Here is a 20,289-nt window from a genome sequence, read left to right on the forward strand (position 1 = left end):
AATGTTTTACTCATTGCTTATATACCTTGTCAAGTCATTTCAATATTCTGAGTGTAATCAAACCAGCATTCTCATTTACTAGTTTTATAAAACTATGCTATTTTGAAAATGTAAATCTTTTCCATGTAAGTCATAAACAGTCGATAATATTTTCTCAATGAACTAACATCACCTGAGATCCGTACTAAATCAGAAATCACGGTACTCAGAAACACATTTGCCGGCGTGACTCAGCTGCAGTCGGTCGCATAGCATAAATTCATCTGCCTACCTCCATCAATCTTATTACGTTCAGTAGGATACGCGTGGTCACTACATCTGATATTGAGTATCAGATTGCTTCTTAAATGTCGCTCAAGACTTGGATTCTTTTGCTGTTTGTATTCGCAATGTACCTTCGTTCGGCAGGTACGAGGAATTCGTTCCAATTTGAATCGGAATAATCTATCTTGTCTTTTCCAGCGGAATTCTGTATGAGAAGATACGTCAACGGCAAATGGATCTCGAAGGGGGACTGCGGGGTTGGTACACAAGTAGATTGACGTCACCTCTGAAGGTTTTGTTATGTGTACGTTTCATGAAGTGTCCGGGATGGACGTCGGAGATGCAGATGAAACTTCAACGCAAAATGAAAGATGATAACAAGATATGCACTGCGGGCAAGGAAGGGACTGTGTGTAACATTCCAAATCATTCTTTTGCAACGCCTTGAGCAAACATGCTTTATGGTGAACAGGACTTCAAAATGAGGTGTGAACAACCATCCTACAGGCACTCAGAGAATATGATTCGTGGTATATCTGAAACTTTGATTATATGCTGAATTACGTTGCAGGTTTTCCAGCGACGAATAAACGGAGACGTGGATTTCTACCGAGGCTGGGATGATTACCAGAAAAGTTTTGGGGATTGTAATGGGGATTTGTGGCTCGGTAGGAAGATTTTGATTTGATTCCTCGAAGTTGGAAGATTTCGTCGATCTTATCTTGGTTACGACCTTTGTAATAAAGCTGATTCTGGCAAAGTAGTTTGATTCAAAACCGACGCATTCCATAATTCTGTAATGCTTGTCTCCAGGGCTATGGGAATTATTTACATGAAAAGACGAAGGAAGGATATATGGAATTGGAAATCAACATGATCACGAAAGATACAGCAATTTATTGCGTGGCTAAATACAGGCAAGTTTGATGCAATGGATCTCCTGACATGGCATCTGTTTTGAAAACATGCTTGATACCTGTGGTTCTCAAACTATTTGTCCGTCTACTTCCGTCAAACTTGAGTTCAGATTTATCTCAATCATACTGCAACCGTCTTCTACGCAAATATGGACAGCCGACTAGGGACTGTAACAATATTTGTTTTGTTGAAAATGACATCATGGTGTGCGGAATATTTAACTTTTATATTTCAAGGAATGTTATTGTTATTGATTCAAGTCATTTCAGTTACGCTTCTAGCCTCTTTCAGGCCTCGTGCATATCGACATCGATGAGATGTGATGAGCCAGATAAACCTCCGAAACATATAGCCTGCCATAACTTTTGAGCGCAGTTTTACATACTGCGTTACCCCCTAATGTTTAAAAAAAAATCTTCCGTCGTATGAAGTTAGTTACCATAACATGCGGCACGAAAGTAGACTTTTCATGAGAAAATGGGTTCCGCAGCAGCGGTTCTCAACCGGGGGTCCGCGAAGCAATTCCAGGGGGTCCGCGAGACCTCTAAATTAGCAAAAGGATTGTTAACCTAATTTGTATATTTTTAAATTAGGGAAAACATGAGACAGTTTTCCTCAACAACTTCTAAAACCTCATTACTCACATCATCAGAATAATTGTATGACATGAAATATCCTCACTGTGCAAATTCATTTTAATTGCCAATAACCTATACTGATACAAACATCTTGCTCTTTCATGACGTTTTATTAGAGTTTGTGGAAAATACTAAAATATGGTGATATAGTAAGATCAATCAGGGTGACTTCGTAGTCAGTGTCACCAAATTAGTTAAGTGGTTTGAAATAAAAACTCCTGGAGTATGTTTCCTAACTTTTCTCAATGAAGGGATTGAAACCTCGCCACGAAGTCCATTCTATCATGTGATATACATAACCGCACTACTCCAGAATAATTTCCAAGATGAGATGCTAGATAAAAATGACTAGGCTGGGCGTGATATGTTCATTAAAAATATCTTTTTTCATTCCATGGCCATAAATGTTGTGATCTCACCAAAAGTGTCGTCGGAAACGTTACGCGTAAATATGACATTAGCTACCATCTATCTTTTTGGAAAGGGATTTTCGGCACTCGTTCATATCAAATCGAAGACGCTGATATTTAGGACCACGTAGGCCTACTTCAAGAAATACAGCTGCAAAGTTAGCTTTGAACTAATAAAATTCTACTCAATTTCTACATAAACAGTATGATGTTGTTATCAAGAAAAGTCATTTTGTTGCTGTTTATCACAAGCCTACATTTCATATTTGCACAAGACAGATGAAAGTGGCACTATAATTAAGTTAAACTTGAACTAAAACTTGAGGGGGTCCGCGAGGGTCCGTGGCAGTCACAAGGGGTCCGCGAAGCCAAAAAGGTTGAGAACCACTGGTCTAAAGGTTTCAACAAAGATATAACAGTTACGTGAAAGTAAGACAGGAAATAATTCAGCAAATGTAACATAAAGGTCGATTTCTGTTTCTCAAAAAAGCTAGTGTGACACTGTGACAGACACTGACGAACAATTCGTTACACCATGAATCAATCAATCAATCGGGTTTAATAATATTTCCATCGTTTCAAAACATCACAAGACTGCGATAAAAAAGCGACCGGCTTGCCGAGCGCTAAATTCGATGAAATGGGTATAAATGGAAAGCTGCTGCTGTACTGATCATGAAAATATAAATTTCATTTTGTTCATAGTCCTGGGACTCCCAAAATCAGCCTAGAAATTTGCATTGGAATCGAGTTTTGGCATTGTGACGCAACAGGACAGTCTGGCTCTTTCTTCTCAGCTTCACTCTCGTTTTGCTAGACAGAATGGTCGCGTCACGATGCCAAAACTCGACCGCAATGCAAATTTCTAGGCTAATTTTGGGCGGTTCCAGGATCATGAACAGAATAAAATTTATATTTCCGTAACCAGCATAGCAGCAGCTTTCCATTGATACCCATTTTATTGAATCTAGCGCTCGGCAAGCCGGCCGTAAAGTAGCTTTGGTCAAATGGAAAGTATGACGTAACTCAAATGCAGTGAGCTGTTCAATCTCGCTGTGTCCACACCATATGGGACACTATGGTTACACAACTCTTCTTTTTCCAGCAACTTCAGCATCGGATCAGCAACCGACAACTACACGCTCACGTGTCCGGATTCTTCAGGAATGCAACCGAAGATGGTCTCTCATCTCACAATAATCAACAAATTACAACGAAAGACGCAGATAACGACGATTATGATTATGATAATTGCGGTTCTCGCTTCGAAGGAGCCTGGTGGTATGGAGGATGCGCCACCACCAACCTGAACGGAAACTTAAGCGAAGCAGGCGTCAAGGGAATTTGGTGGTATTCCAACCAGCTGCGCTTCTCGGAGATGAAGTTTCGCAAAAGAACGTGAAAAGAACATATACTTCAAGATACGGCGTGACTAAGAAACTCAATGGAATGAAATTTTGCAGATACTCTGAACCAGACTTGGACAACTAGAAAATTTTCAGCTTTTCTGAATTAGATTAGAATTAGAACTAAAGCTCCACAGTTTTTTTCAAACTAGATTAGAATTAGAATTAGAGCTGCACAGTTTTTCCAAATTAGATTAGAATTAGAATTAGAGCTACACAGCTTTTTTCAAATTAGATTAGAATTAGAATTAGAGCTACTAAGCCTTTTCCAGATTAGATTAGAATTAGAATTAGAGCTATACTTAGTTCGCAAAAACTTGGAAATGGAATGAAATTGTATATGGGAAATGAATAGACTACAGCAAAATGCAGTTCACATCAAATCACTGTGCGTGGTGCAAAATGCCGTGAGGCGATAGGCGCCACATATTTTTGTTTAATAAACAACAACAATAGTGCATTCCTATTAACATGAGAATGGTTAACTTCTGTACACCACGCTTGGCTCGATTTTTCCTATACTTTAATAAAATATTACTTCTTTTATGGTATCCATGGGCATCGCCCATGTTAGTCAGAATGGCAATGTACTAACGTAAAGTTTTAGAAACTAGAATGCTGTTCGCAGACTACAAGCTACTCTAGCAGGCTATATTCGTCATAATATCTACTATGACTGCACGGTGTAAGTAATGCGATGGCGGCTTGGCACTGGATTTCTCTGCGCAAGGGGGCTATTCTTTTTAACTCACTGCAATAGTGCAATATGCCTCGGACAAAGAGGCATTTTCAGGAAAACAATAATTAGATTAGAACTAGAATTAGAGAATACGGACATTTCACAAATTAGATTAGAATTAGAATTAGAGCATACGAACATTTCACAAATTAGATTAGAATTAGAATTAGAGCATGGAAGCATTTCACAAATTAGATTAGAATTAGATCACTGACATTTCGCTCTAATTTAGTGAAATTAGACAACTAGAATTATCTAGTTGTCCAAGTCTGCTCTGAACTGACTCCCAACCGTCTAAAGATATGGTTTTCGACTCATCTCGTGGCATGACGAGAGCTTTTCTATATATGCAGATGGATTTTGGAAGTTGACCTTTTATTTGGTCAACCGACCACACGGTGGCGAAAAATTTATCATTTTCCGGATTTTACTCCGGTATTTTTAGTCTGAAAACTTTCCAACCGTGTCCCTTTTTCAGATTTCCAAAATATGGTAACCCTAATTAACATATTTTATACGGCGCTAATTTGTGTTGATGTATAATTGTATATACTTGTGCTTGGGTTGACAATATTCGCGAATCCATAGAAAGCGTGGTCCAATGTGTGCTGTGAGAACTACGAAGTATTTGAGTAGTTATTGCTCAATGCGAGGTGTGATGGCTTGCGTGATTTTAATCTCTGTTTCAAACGATCGCGGATTCTCCACAATGCTGCGACCGTGGCCTTCGACACGGCGTTCTGACTGCGAGAAATGATATCGCTTCTACTTGAAGGACATATTCTCCAAAATTTATTTGTAGAATATATCCGTTCTCAGTAATGATCAAACCGGAGCAAAGTGAAAATGTCATTTTTGCACTCAGGGATGGGCCAGTTATATATCACCGTAAGTTTGCTAGACGCGAACTGTTGCAATTCTCAAGCTTGCTGGAGCTGCCGGTCTAGTTCGCATACCCGATATTGACGGAAAAACATAGATCCCTCATTTCCGAAAACTGCACGAAGATCTATCCGTTCTGTAAAGTTTCCGAGCATGAAATGATCGAGGAGCTGGTTACATGACAGAACAATTATGAGATTGAGCTCAACATCTCCAATCAGTCCTTCTGGTTCAGAAGTTCTCGATACACAATTACATCAAATAGAAATACTCTCACTCATTCAACCTCACTCTCATATCGTTGCCCCTCCCTGCTCATTTTTATAGAACGTGTTTTCAGTGCCGTGACTAAGTTTCCGACTCACAGCAGAAGCCGAGAATGGAGACGGAGAATGGAGAATGGAGAAGGAAGATTTAAGAATGAGAATGTTCTAGTCAAAACTCAAACCTAACATGACGAACGCGATGGTAATAGCACCAGCACCATCCGTTTTAATATTACAGCTGTCATAAATGCAGAACAAGTTTCATTTTATGATTCAGACGTGGTGAGAGGGATGTCGGGGGCGCTGGCAGTTTATTTGCTGTCAAGGGGGCGGCAGCTCAAAAAAGTTTGGGAAACACTGCACTGGACAGATGAAGGTTGCAGAATAATTGAGCTAACTTTGAACCATTGGCGTAGGAGGGGCAAAAGAAGTCATGCCTCCCGAAATTTTTCATAAATTAATATTTGTTAGAGTATTTTTTAGCAGATGTAGGAAATTATTCTACGAATGGGGGCCAGAATTATTTCGTAAATAAATATAAATTTAGTATTTTTTGTTAGAATTATTTAACTTGTAATTTTTCTTCGCGCCTCGCGTGATTTATTGTCACGCTACATGTCTTGATGTTAATATGAGTATCCCATGCAGATTACCGTTCGGCGTCACAAGTTGAGTAGCGGCTTATCAACGTTACATCGATTTGTTTATTTCAAAGCATCAATTACGGGGTGTCGTAGCGTATTTGGATGATATCACAATCTATGGCGGGACCAAGGAAGAGCATGATATCCGCTTCAAAGCGTTTTTAGATTCCGCAACAGCTTGTCAGCTCGACATCAATACTGAGAAATCATGTTTTGGAATCAAAGAAATACAATTGCTTGGACAACAAATCTCTTATGGCAGCATGAGTCCGAACCCTGACCACATGAATCCACTCCTGGAAATGGCCGCGCCAACGGACTCGAAAGGTTTGAAACGTATATGCGGGATGTTTTCATATTATTCCAAATAAATTTACAATTTCTGGGCTAAGATTAGGCCTCTTATTCGTTCATCCCATTTTCCTTTGGGAGCTGATGCTATTGCTGCTTTTCATCAATTAAAGAAAGAGATAAGGGATTCGTGTCTAGGATGTATTCACGAAGACCAACCATTTGCAGTTCAGTGTGACGCGTCACACTGCGCTATTGCAACAGTTTTGAATCAGTGTGATAGGTCTGTAGCGTTCTTCTCTCGCGCACTTACAAAAACCGAATCGAACTACCCCGCTATTGAAAAGGAAACTCTCGCAATCATTGAATCGGTTCGGCAGTGGAATTACTTGCTTGCCAGTCAGAAATTCCTTCTTGTTGCAGATCAAATAGCTTTGTATTACATATTTCAGAAGAAGCATGACAGCAAAATCAAGAATACAAAACTAGCGCTCTGGCGTCTGGAATTCAGCTCTTTCAACTATGACATCGCGCGGGAATCGAAAACGTCCCTACAGACACCTTGTCTCGTATTTGCTCCGTAACCGGTTAAGGTCAAAATTTAAATGAATCCATACTCAACTTGGTCATCCCGGAGCTAGCCGATTGTCCTACTTTGTTAAATCCAAGAATTTACCGTATTCAACGGAAGACGTGAAACGCAGGGGAGATGTGGTGCCGATGAGACACTGGGTCCGAAAATACTTAAAAATTTCTCTGTGATAATCCCATGATTACAGTACGCGAATTTGTCTACAATGGCATGCTGGCAGAATCTTTCCTTACATGCGAAAAACTTCGATCTGCGTGAGTTGTGGGGTCCGTGACAGATGATTTACGTTTTAGGGGGTGTAAAATAAATTTGGATTGACGTATACATTTTCGTATATCACCTTCCACACTAACAATCCGGTAGGTATAGGGCTTGTATCAGGGGATATAATAACACATGTTTTTCTTAATTCAATACCATCCTCGAGTGGACTATTGTCCATTCAATTACAATATTTATAGGGGGTTATGGTACAATAGCCAAATCAAGCAAAATAGTTGGACCAACTAATCACTTAACAACAGAAACACGCCTACATATATAGAGGCTGCAAATCACGGTTATATGTGATGTTTTATCGCTATAACGAGGTATTTGAAAGTCAAAATGTCGATTTGCGGGTACTATGTATGTGGCATTAATTTTGTAAGTTTGGGCGTAAATCGAAACGTGATTTTATGCCAACATTTGAGTTGATATAATCTATTTTATTTTTGAAGGTGGCGACGAAACATTCTTCATTGACTTGCTGTAGCTTAGATTATAGTGCACAGCATAACAAGTTTTTAAGCGTATGTCCCATAGGTCCCACGGTCGTGTGGCTTTGGACCCACCGGGTGGGTACCGATGATACGTTCGAGCAACAAATTTTAAACGTTTATAAATATTTTTTGAAAAGGCGGATATTCATGTAAATTTCCGCGATAGGTAGAGCTTGGATCAAAGTGTTGAGGCTGCAAAAGATCTGCTATTCTCGGCTAAAGATTTGCAGGCCAGAGATCATTTTGCAATTTTTGATCCATCGGTACCACATCTCCCTTACGTGATCCAGCTGCCGTATATGCGCAGAACTGAAACCTAGATTTTATAAAGGAGATTCTCACCAACTATTAAAAGCCATTCATGCCTCGCAAAGAATATCAATCGATTTCAAAGGTCCGTTCCCGGTAGACATTAAGACATTTTAATCATTGTCAATGATTATTCTCGATTCCCCTTTGCATTTCCATGCTAAAATATGACGTCGGAAACCGTCCTCGAATGTCTATTGACGACGTTCTTCACTCTCGTTGGATTGCCTGAATATGTACACAGCGATAGATCGATTTCATTTATGTCAAAAAGAATGAACGATTTCCTAACGAAGAAAGGTGTTGCAACAAGTCAATCAACCCCTTATTACCCCACCGGTAATTCCCAATGTGAGAGAACCATCCAAACTGTTTGGAGAACAGTAAAACTACTGCTTGCCCAGTACCAAATGCCACTGTCCTCATGGGAGGAGGTACTCCAGGACGCATTGCATTATACCAGGTCGCTGTGCACGGCAACAAATAGTACACCTCACGATCGATGAATGGCTCTTCATTACCCGATTGGCTTTTCAAGTCGGGCACAGTTCTACTGTGCAAGTTCATCCGTGATAAGAGTATCCATTTATGCGATAAAGTGTATTTTCTCGATGCTAATGCAAAATATGCTTTGATTCGCTATCCAGATGGAAGAGAGTCGACCGTATCCACTACATACTTTGCTCCTTATCCGCGTATGACCGAGGTCACCGAATCGTCGCCACACAGAAAGAACTCTCTTCCTTCACAATCGGACTTGGGTATGTCCTCCAGCGAAATCGGAGAAGTAAAGGTTATTCTGGCCGAAGAATCTCGTAGTGAGGACGCAACCATTCCTGCAAGTATTTGGGCGCAAGTATTTGGGCGCTTGTCTATTAATCAGAGAAATGATACATTAAATTTAAAATTTATTTAGAAGTGTGAAACGTATTTTTGTAGGGAGTATGGTGTATATATGAAAGCTACGGTTACTTCTAAACCAACTTCGGTAAATTCCGATATTGAAATTAAGCGACAATTGACAGTATAGTAGCGGCTATCAGGAGTGGCCAGCCTTTTCGGTTAAAGGGCCACATGCAATTGACAAACGAGTTCGCGGGCCACTAGCCGCGCCAAGCGCGAACATTTTTCGAAGTTTGTAAGTGAACTTGGTCAATAATAGTATTACTTGAGTTTATTGCCGGTCTACTGTATACCGCCCGCTGCGCTAACTTTTTAAGGACAGGACTATTCGGCATCTGGACATATCTATATCGAAGGCATCCGCTAATATGCGACCATCATCTTGCGCTTACGCTTCATCGTTGACGATCTTTCTGCGAGCGCAAACGCGAAATGTCTTTTTCTCATAATTGGGAATATAGTTATAGTTACACTCAATTGGGTAAATCAGACGCATTTTTCCTTTTCAGGAGGGTATCAATATTAAAAGCAAGAAATCGAGTGACAATTAAATCACGCGAAGAGTGAAGAAAATTTTTACTACTATTCTACTTTATTGTAATGTACGACGATTTATTGGATCTGCCAATGAGTCGGATTGGATATTTCAGTCATTAACATCCCAAGTGTCACGGCCAGACTAATCAAATTCTTGACTTGCCTTGCAAGTTAACAATCTGAGCAATTCATTTTCGATAATGTAACTAATTTCGAAAAATACTTTCACACGGGTCACGGGTTGGCCGCCACTGGGCTATAGCAAACAGCTACGTCGCATTCATTTTGAAGGATACAGAACAATTGCAATCAAGTTACTGGTCTAACAGGACTTTGCGAAACTTTTCAGAAACATCATTAGACCCACCTACAAATATTTGGTATCAGAAAGGAAGCATTAAATGAAGTTTACAATATTACATTTAACTTTCAATACAATATCCATTGTATAATAATATTTATTAACTCGAAGACTTTTCGGGTGCCTCTTTTCAAGAGTTAACGGCACACCAAGTTGCATTTGCCAAATTTAGGGTGAATTTTAGTTTTTGACAGTTCGCCGGTCCGCAACATATGTTTTGAAGTTTTACTGGTCCGCGAGGTCAAAAAGGTTGAGAACCAATACGACTATGTCATATTGACAGACACTTCAACTAACACGAAATAAGAGTTCAGCTTGCGCTATCTGTCTATAACGATTCTCGAGGAAACCTCCGCGATAGCTGAGATATTTGAATCGGTACTTCCTCCCAGACGTTTATAACTATCGCGCCATACATAATAGCTGTCGCGTAGCCAGCGGGTTTGGGGCGAGCTTGAAACACCATCAATTTGAAATGCTGATTCTATCTCCAATATTTCATACCTCATTTGTGAAATTCTAATTATTGGTCGTGAGCTCCTAGGACAACCTAACTGTTGGCATGGTTGGCCAACCAATTTCCAAAGCTGAAAATGCCAAATACCTTGGTGTTTTGCTGGATTCGGACATGTCTCTCAATTATCGTAAGCATGTGGCCTGTTACGCAGTCTTAGTCACTACTTGTCGATTAACATTTTGTTGATGCTCTTCAACTCTTTATTCCAATCAAAGTTACCGTGTGGAATTCTTTGCTTGGGTGCTGCCTGCAAGAATACGATTGACCATGACCACCGCAAAGACTACAACATCGGAATCTTCGTATCATTGCCAAGGTCCCTAGTGGACCTGAATGTGCGACTGATAATTCGCTGCTCAAACGATTTGGTGTTCTAAGCAGACATGGGGTAATCGCGACTAGTAATCGTAATCGATTACGGCGATTACAGCATTTTCGAGTAATCGTAATCGCAATCGATTACATTCGAAAAAATCCCGAAGTAATCGTAATCGTAATCGACTACTTCCTATATTTAATCGATTTCTTTGTGAAAGAACGATTACTTTTATTTGTACAAGAACTGTGACATAAACTGAACACTCGTGAACAAGAAAGAGATATTATACCAGTTATTGAGAGCGTAAACGTCTGATTTTCAAAAGCCACTGGTCATTATTACGTCAGAGGTAGCCTATTAGCTTTGCTCATCTTTGCGTAAGAAGTGTCCACACATAGTAAATATATTAGATATATCTGTAGATCAGTGGTTCCCAACCTTTTTATCCTAATTCCCCACTTCCGATTTATTACGAGCCTTCATTCCCCACCTAAAAACTCTATATTCATATCTACCCTTTAAAGTGCTACCTCCAATAAAATTATGCAAGACTTTGCTTATTACGTGCTATTGGTGATTGTTAAGATCCACGGAATTGATCAGCACACTATAAAATTAACACAGCGGTAAACTCGTCACCATAAGCCAACGTTCGTAAATATCTGTATCCACCCCGATGTGCAGCCAGCAGAAAAATAGGAGGGGTTTGAAAATTTTCCAAATGTTGCGGAGTAGCATCAATTTACGTACGTAAAAACCGAATAATATATGGGTCAGATAAACTTCCTGACGTTGACGAACTCATGCGTGCGATACATACATATATAAGCCGCCGTAAACTACACTTTCGCGCAATACTGAAAGAACTTGAAATAACATAAATATGTAATTTCCTTTGTAACGAGTCCGGATGTGCTATCAATTAGCGAGTCAACGATCTCCCATGAATACATGTTCAGCAATATGAGCTCGTATTACAACGAATCAGAATTTTTCCGATAATGGTGTACAAATGAATAAAAACATGTCTGGCGATCGCGTGTCGCTATCCAGGCAATTCTCGCTAATTGGAGGCACTGATAATATCAATCGTTGAATTGCAAATGAGCTATGAAATATTCGGTCGGCATTTCAAAACGACATTTAATAAAGGAGAATATTACTGTAATGATTTTTCAAAAGTGAGTCTATTCCCCACTAAAAATCCCGAAATTCCCCACCAGTGGGGAATTCCCCACCGTTTGGGAACCACTGCTATAGATGTTCGATGTACATTAGTGTGATTGTAAGAAAACCCACCGTGCTGTATATCGGGTTATCAATACATTTCAGACAATACTACCTCGCAACAGGATAATTAATCACCTCTCAGCCTAAGTTAAAATAGCATCTTTTGTATTGATGTTTGGTTCGGCTTAGTTCAACTATAGAATGTAATAGTTCTAATTCTATAGTTAAAATGCAGTTTCACCGTGCTGCTTGGCGAGCAGTAGGCTTATATGGTACGAACGTACACCAGACAAAGGTTTGAAATTTTGTACTCGTCAAATAAAACATTACGGTTTCCACAACGAAGCATTAAAATCAACTGCTGCTGATATATATCATAACCGAGCCGTTGTTTCGCCGTTTTCGTAATGGAAGCTTGCATTACATTATCTGCATCAAGTTGAAGGCAGAATTTTATGTTCACTTTCTCGTATTCTCGTATTATTCTGCTCAAAACGGGCGCCAATCGCTATAGCCATCGGATTATATACCATGTTAGCGTGGGTTGTAGCTAGAATCAGGATTAAAAAAGCAAAAGTTTCCCCACCAAAACATTGGTCTTGGGCCCCCATCGAGTAGTCAATTTTGATATTGAAGATTGAATTTAATCAATAATATTGGTAATTGCATTGTATTGCGTTTTTAATCCAATCTCAGCGCCCGATGGCCAGATTTACCTGAAGAGCAGGGGACGCGTAATTCATAATTATAACACCTGGTATCCTGGAATAATTACTTTATTGTATGTTGTTAATTCGTGACCCCCGGTCTGTTATATAGCCAAAAGATATTGATTGTAGGGGCCCGAACATAGCAGAATAAAAGAAAAACTTACGTGAGACGCACACACAAATAGTCATGTCTAATGCTCTGTGGGTGCCCGGGTGGAATTTGCATCGTGGGCTCAGATTGAAAGGAATAGACTGTTAGTCACGCCCACCCAGCGCGGCTATTGACAATGGACATATTATCTAAGTTTTGGCCAATAGTAGTCCACTTCGTGGAGTCTCATGTTAGCCGAAACTGCACATGTCTTTTGATGTGTCGAGGAGCGGTATTGACTGGCACCTAAATACCTATTACTATGAATTTTACAAGCCTTATTTCTTGAGGGGGGAGACATATGCATTTTGAAATCAAGCTATCTAGAGATATTTAAATCGCAAAGCTCAAAGAGAATTTCCAAGTTAATGAAATGTATCGATAATACTCTTATAATTTATGTTGGTTTACGACAGGGGTCGGCAGACTCTTGCTAGTCGCGGGCCAACTTTCGGGTGTACAACTTTTTGGCGGGCCGGAATTTTTCTTAGTACTATATTTTACGCTCACTTCGGTATATTATCCTACATTGCTGCAATCTCAATCATACAAATCAGAAGACACATGTATTTACACTTCAACAACACAGAAAAAATGTGACAATTGACGCAGCTTGCTTTGTAAAAGGTTTTCAACTTCTGGTAACAAGTCAGATGAAACAAGAATCAGACCCTATTCAAAATGGACGTCCGAAATACGTGATCTTAGCTTGCTCTTCGTGAATTTCATTGTTCAAAACTATTGTTCACATGCGTACGTGCTTTCAAAAATCGATGCAATTTCTTTTGCATTGTTGGTCAAGCTGGGATAAAGACCAATTTCAAGAACGTACTCTTTGTCAAAGTCATGCAGCGATATGCTCTTTGTATGAAATTTGTCATTCAATTCAACTGCATCGCATTTCAGAAAGGCCCATTTGAAATTTTCAGGCAATGGTATTGGCGTCCACATTAAACGGAGTACTGAATAGTGAGAATTCATTTTGTAGAGAAGAAATGTCGGAAAAGCGGGTGAATATTCAGTAGTTAAATTTCGTATCACAGTTACAAATGTAGTGTTGGTACTAGGTTTGCACTCCTCCAGTATATAGGAAAGTGAGCATAATTTTCTTTGTACTGTTGACATTTCCAGAGTCACAGATTTGTTTTGAATGCGCCTCAACATTTATGTAGTTACTTGTTTTCCCCCTGAAGTTGCAAATTCAATTTGTTCAGATGTGACGGTAAATGCGCCAGGAAAGCAAGATAAGATACCCATTTTCAATTACAAGATTATGAGTCGGCGATATTTGTGTTTTCGAGGAAAGTTGCTATTTCATTTCTCAGTTCATACACTCGTGTAAGCATAGCTGCTCGACTTAATGCGCGAACATGACAGATATAGGCCTACATGACATCGCCATATTGATTCGCTGCTTCTAGTAATATCTGGCGTAACTGATTCAGTTAATGAGACAAAAATCATATTAACAGTTTTCACCATTGTGGCCAAAACACTATTCAGGTTTTTTGTCTTGGCACACAATGCCTTCTGGAAAATTAAACTATAAATAGGCTAACAAACATACGGAGGCTAGTTATCTATAATTGAACAGTTTGAGATTGCGTCTGAGATGTTCCAAGCGTTTTTGAAGCAAAGGAAGGACACCTTTATTGTAACACCCCATTAGAGGGGTAAAGCCTTGAAAAAAGTATGGAACACCTTCGGTTGCGAGATACACCCGATTGATAAGCACTGATCCAGTCTAGTCTATCTCCATCTCCTACTTCAACCACCTTCGTTTTATGGCGTAACAATAGACTAATGCGATGTAGGCTATTATTATATCGTAGCAATGCCGCATTTTTTTCATGCAGTGCTGCACTGCAGATTGAAACTCATTATGAAACGGCGGGCCGTATTCTTGTGATAACTAATTAATATGTCGCAGGCCGGACGATTTCGCTTGGCGGGCCGGACACGGCCCGCGGGCCGTAGGTTGCCGACCCTTGGTTTACGAAATATTTTTGAGTACCCTCCAACCACGCTCCCCACGCTATTAGGAAATTTGGGGTGCGGCAGTTATGGACCTGGCAAGAATGCAAAACGTTGTGTGCGATAAACCGTCTATAAAATGGGCAATGGGTACATTATGACGTAATAAGGAAATGTCCCATCTTTTGTAAAGACAGTTGTTATATTATTAGGCCTTTTCAGCGCCAGCCATGTATTGTCTTTCAATATAACTGCTACGATTCAAAATGAATGTAATCGTGAGTAATCGTGATTACTTTTCCAATGTAATCGTAATCGTAATCGACTACTTCCTGATTTTGCTGTAATCGTAATCGTAATCGTAATCGCGTGATTCAGAAGTAATCGTAATCGCAATCGATTACATTCATGAAGTAATCACCCCATGTCTGGTTCTAAGCATAGAAGACACAAGGAAGCTAGAAATTGCCAAGTTTATGCATCAGTTCTATTGTGGTCAAAGTCCCACAAATTGCAACGACTACGTCACCTCGGAATCAAAAGCGCACATCTATTACACAAGCGCGCCTTCGAAGAACAACTATCATATGACCAGAATGCAATATAAGAAAACACAATGCTCTATTAATTATGCCGGACCAGTTGTAGAACAGCATCTCGCCGGCTATCCGACAGTCGTCGAGCATGTCCACATTCAAATCGAAATACAAGCAATTTTTACTTAATCAATACTCGTAAGCCCTCAAGACTCCAGGATTACGACTTGACATATCGACCTCGCCTACCGAAACATGCAGCATTCATTTTTTCGCTAAATTTATGTTATTTTTTCTTTTATCCAGTGTGCTGTGCATGCCTGTTATTTACATGCTGTAGGCCAATGTGGATGTCTGATTAAAATACTATACTCCAAGTCGTTTCGGCACCCTCCTATCTTTTCATTATATCGTAATCTTGCGACGTATTAATTTGATGAAAATTTTAAGGCAATCTAACAATTTAATCACGTAGCCAACAAGATTCAGGAAAAAAGGTAATTTTTGAACAGCCCTAATGGACAATTATTCAACCATCGCAATTCCTTGACCAACGTCCTACAGTTTATTAACAGAATGGGCCTCTTATTTATGAAAATATATTTATTTGTTAAACACGGAAACTACAAATCACATATTGCTAGCAGTAACCATCTTGGGCTCGGTCGTGCAAAATGCATTCATATTCTCAATCCAAGTCCAGATATAAATCATGAATTGTGTCAGGAGTAAATCCAAATTAAAATTCAAGTTGTAACTCATCGACTTGTCTTTGTAAATTCTTATTAAAATTTGATACTCTTCACAGTGTGATGTTTAATCCAAGTATATGAAATCCCAGTCTAAGTTTATCAATTTCAGACCAATAGCTTACACATCTGTAGACCGATTGTCAGATGTTTTGTATTGTGATAGTAGATTCACTAGTTATTATGTTTCAGAGTTGCGTTATATATAGTAAAAACAATTATTTGTTTAAGGGTGGGTCCGGGGCACACGATTAAGTATCGTAGGCCCCGGTGAGTGTTTATCGACCAATTAATGCTTCGTTGTTCCGTGTTACGATCCAGATGGCATAAGGGAGCAGGCCATTTTCTTTACCGGCACGTCTTGGTGGGATAAAAGCTTGCGTATTGACTGTATTAATAAAATGTAATACCCAATATTACATTCAAAGAGATGCATCGATATTGTATCAATAGATTCGAGAATGGTTGTTTTACTGAGTATGAACGTGGATTTTAATATACCGCACTTGGTGAATTCGGCACTCGTAATGTCCGCAGAAACTAGATATACTTGGGTATGCATACGCATTATGCATGTATGGCTAGGAGTTGATTAGGTTTATATTCTTTTTGCTTCGTGATCTCTGTTAACCGAAACTACAGAAACATCAAACACCTATCGAAGAAACAGAAGTAAGCAATTAGCGACCATATAACAGTACCATACCGGTATATGGCGTCTGGTGTGTAAAATGACGCAAATCTTTGTCAAAACAATTTCTGCTTAATTTACAATGCGTGTTCGATATGTTTTGAGTGGGAGGTTCATGTTCCAGACGCGTCTTCTAGTTTATAGACATACGGAAAAGTGATTATCCAGCATGATTGCAATTCAGTATCCCGTCGAGATTTTCGATGCAGATCAGTTGCTTATAGACGAGAGTACAACGGCGATTAGACGAATTTCGAATTTAGACGAAGGTTTGCCATTCAGTGCCACGTGTGATTCGTCGTATGGTGTATGCTATTGCCGGCACGAGCAGGCTAAACCTATCATATTTTCTCGTAACTCCATTCGAAAGGTAATGTCAGTTAACTCAGACAGTAATAACTCGTCGCATTTTAGATATGTCAATATTATTTTAATGTTAGGTAATTTGTAACAATCCTTAAGCAATGTGTAGTCTAGCTGTGTTGGTCACTATCTGGGCAATGTGCAACGGTGTGCAGTGTGCGATTCAAGTACTCAAAGTCCCCGGATCGGACGTAAAATTGGATTGCTTAATTGCTCCTCTGGGGAACGCCACCACATACCCTGTCGTTGAGTACGAATGGATTAGGGACTCTAAAAAGATATTTGAATACAGTGTTATACACTCTGGTGACCAACTGACGATAGTTCAGAAGTAAGTAGCTTCTACACAATGATATATCCGTAGGAGCTAAGGCATAGGTAGAAGCGTAACTGAGTGACGGCTCATCGAGGCGACCACTGACGATGGTGTTCACTTGAGTGTCAAATATCTACATTTCTAAATCAGTTTTAAGTTTGATATAACATTTCTCTAATTAATGGACAAGCGACCAACATTTTGCACTTCGCAAGTGAGCTATAAAATTGTAATATATCTGGCTGACCGTCAGGAAACTTGTCACAGACGGCAGCGGTCCGAGAACCGGTGGTAGAGAACCACTGCATTAGATCACGGATCATATCGGTTCTATTATGGCTACACCATTAATTGCAAACAATAGAATGGACAATAATGCAATGATTAGGCTTGTGAGTACAGTCATAAACCGCAAAACGGTGGCACTAACGATTATATAAGCTGTCATATTTAAATGAATCATTCGTGATAGTCTCATACTGCCGTCAACCTTGCGAATGCGTTGTGAGGATTACAAGACATCTGCCTGTAAACGCGGACTATGGAACTTGCTTCATTATATTTAATCGTGATTCGGTTTTCTCTCGAGGCCGAGGATCTTTTTGAATTAAAAGTGATGCAGCAGTGCGACCACTGATATATAAAACTGTGAACGCTTTTTGTCTTCTCGAAACTAGATGTCAATTATTCTTAAAAGTGACTAGAGCAGGCCGGGTTCTTAAGCTGGGGTCCGTGAACATCTTGCGGGTCCGGGTAGTAGGTTCGAGGGGTCAGTGAAAGGCCAATCAAAATCGTTGGAAAACGTCTAAATACGAGTTATTAAATCCTGGATTAATGGCGGGGTTGTGGATTAATCAATCCATCGATTAGGAGATGGATAACCCTTCTGCTAAAAAGTACTATTGTCGAAAGTAATCAGCAGATTTCGGAATCTGTAAACGAGAGTCCTAATCTGTAGACTGGGCATTGGGCATAGTGATTAAGCAGTTTTCTGTTGTCACCAAGATGATTGTGGTAGGTTTAGTCTCGTACCCGGACGTTCATTCTGCGAAGTTGATATTATTGATATGCTATATTGACAATTGAGGCCCCCTCATGGTTAGACAGATAAGGCTATTGTTGTGGCGTGTGCGACCGGTAATCAGGGCTGTAGCAGCCTCTCCCGAATTCGCGATTTAATAGGGGTAAATGAACTAGTTTGTAAATGAACACACAAAGTAAAATATTCGTGAGCAGATATATTTAGCGTGAACTTTTGCTTCATTTTTCGCGCTATTTAGTATTACCACGTTCCTTTATTTTGATATTGGTTCACGTTCTCCCATAAAAAAAACTATATTCGAAATTAGGCACCGGCATTTCCACGGCAGCATAATTCGTCCAAGAGCTCACTTAGGTGTACAGGTCATCATCACCCATAAAGCATGAACGGGCATGCCAAAAAAAGAAAGCCGAAAGCTGAAATTTAAGGATGATTTTGAGGACTTCATATTTGTTTACTGAAGTCAGGGGTAAACCAGTCTTTTAAGTATTTGGTGCCGAGCAGGTCGCCGTGTTTAAGGATTATAATTTGAATTGATCTTATAACAAAACACGAATACACTCGCTCAGTCAAGAGAGGGTGAATTCCAGAAGAGTTGCAAGCTTCGCTCAACGAAGAAAGGCTATTTTGCCCAGCTGCACACTTCTTGCAATGCAGCGACCAAAACATAATGCCTTGTAGTATCCCAAAGACATTTAACTGTCGTGATAGAAAAACGTTGTTTCGTATTTGAAAAGATAGTTCAAAATGTGTCATGTTCAACATTGTTTCGAAATATGACGGCATATAAACATTGTTTTCAGTATTTACCGTCATTTTCTCATTCCCTGATATCAAATCAAACACACCCACTGTGAATAATTTATTAGGACAGCGAAATTCACTGATTTCGAAATAAATTTTACACACTTGGGAGTACAGCTACAATTATTGACTCGGCCCGCCAACGTATTTTATGCCTCTCATTTGGCCCGTGGAGGAAAATAGTTGCCCACCCCCTGCTATACGGTATGCAAGAGCCACAATCCTAATCCATTATGATTCGTACGTAAATTGCGTAATACCGGTCGTGGTTCGCTACGGAAAGCTTGTGTGTGTATGTTAATCGCAGAGGTGATCAAAGTAGTCAAGAAAGCTACTCAAGTAGAAGTAGAAGTAGCGACGCAAAATCTACTCGAGTACGAGAAGAAGTAATCCTTTTAAAAGTAGTCTAAAGCTACTTGAAGTAGAATTGACCGAATTTAAATCAACTTGAGTAAGTAAGTAGTTGTGAAAACCATCGTAATTCGTTCGCATAAAGAGACTGTCAAAAGCTGCAAATCGAGCTATGCAGAGCTTGATTCATATTGATGCATCATTGGAGGTATAAATTTTCGAAAGCATAAGCATTCGTCCGGACCATGGGATGAAAATACACGCATATTTCAATCTACTCATTTCTTCACGGGCCGGATGAGTAAGGAGGGGTAACCATATAAATAGCATGAAACTTTTACCAATAAATCGCCCTATCCCCCAATCGGGGGGTTTGGGGTGCGGCACTTACGACCCTGGATATGCATATGCACAGGTCGTGTGTGTGTATATCACGATTCGGTGTATATGCCGTAAAAATTTGTAGACGAGTGTAATCAACGATGTTGGCGGCTGCCAAAATATGGGTCGACGGACCATGTGTTGAGAACCTATGGTGTACCGTGTTAACCCACAACAATAGATATGAAAATTTTCAGATGGCTCCAAAAATCGTTAAAGGGGCGGATAAGATCT

The 20,289-nt window shown here is 39.7% G+C and overlaps 1 protein-coding gene across 1 annotated transcript; it reads left to right on the forward strand.

The window, feature by feature from the left end:
- The first annotated feature begins 347 nt into the window (after positions 1-347).
- On the forward strand, positions 348-3,632 carry LOC145438025 (ficolin-2-like). The gene is made up of 5 exons (XM_080315388.1): positions 348-408; positions 463-521; positions 584-673; positions 1,078-1,185; positions 3,336-3,632. The coding sequence occupies exons 1-5, from the start codon at positions 348-350 to the stop codon at positions 3,630-3,632; spliced, it is 615 nt and encodes a 204-aa protein (XP_080171514.1).
- The last annotated feature ends 16,657 nt before the right edge of the window (positions 3,633-20,289 follow it).

Source organism: Botryllus schlosseri, chromosome 4 (assembly GCF_051294905.1).
Source record: "Botryllus schlosseri isolate E-star chromosome 4, Bs_hap1, whole genome shotgun sequence".
NCBI lineage: Eukaryota > Metazoa > Chordata > Ascidiacea > Stolidobranchia > Styelidae > Botryllus > Botryllus schlosseri.

Coding starts and splice junctions, on each gene's coding strand:
- LOC145438025 (XM_080315388.1), top strand. CDS start 348: ATGTCGCTCAAGACTTGGATTCTTTTGCTGTTTGTATTCGCAATGTAC. Junction 522..583: donor TCTCGAAGGGGGACTGCGGG/GTTGGTACACAA, acceptor CGTTTCATGAAG/TGTCCGGGATGGACGTCGGA. Junction 1,186..3,335: donor GCGTGGCTAAATACAGGCAA/GTTTGATGCAAT, acceptor TTCTTTTTCCAG/CAACTTCAGCATCGGATCAG.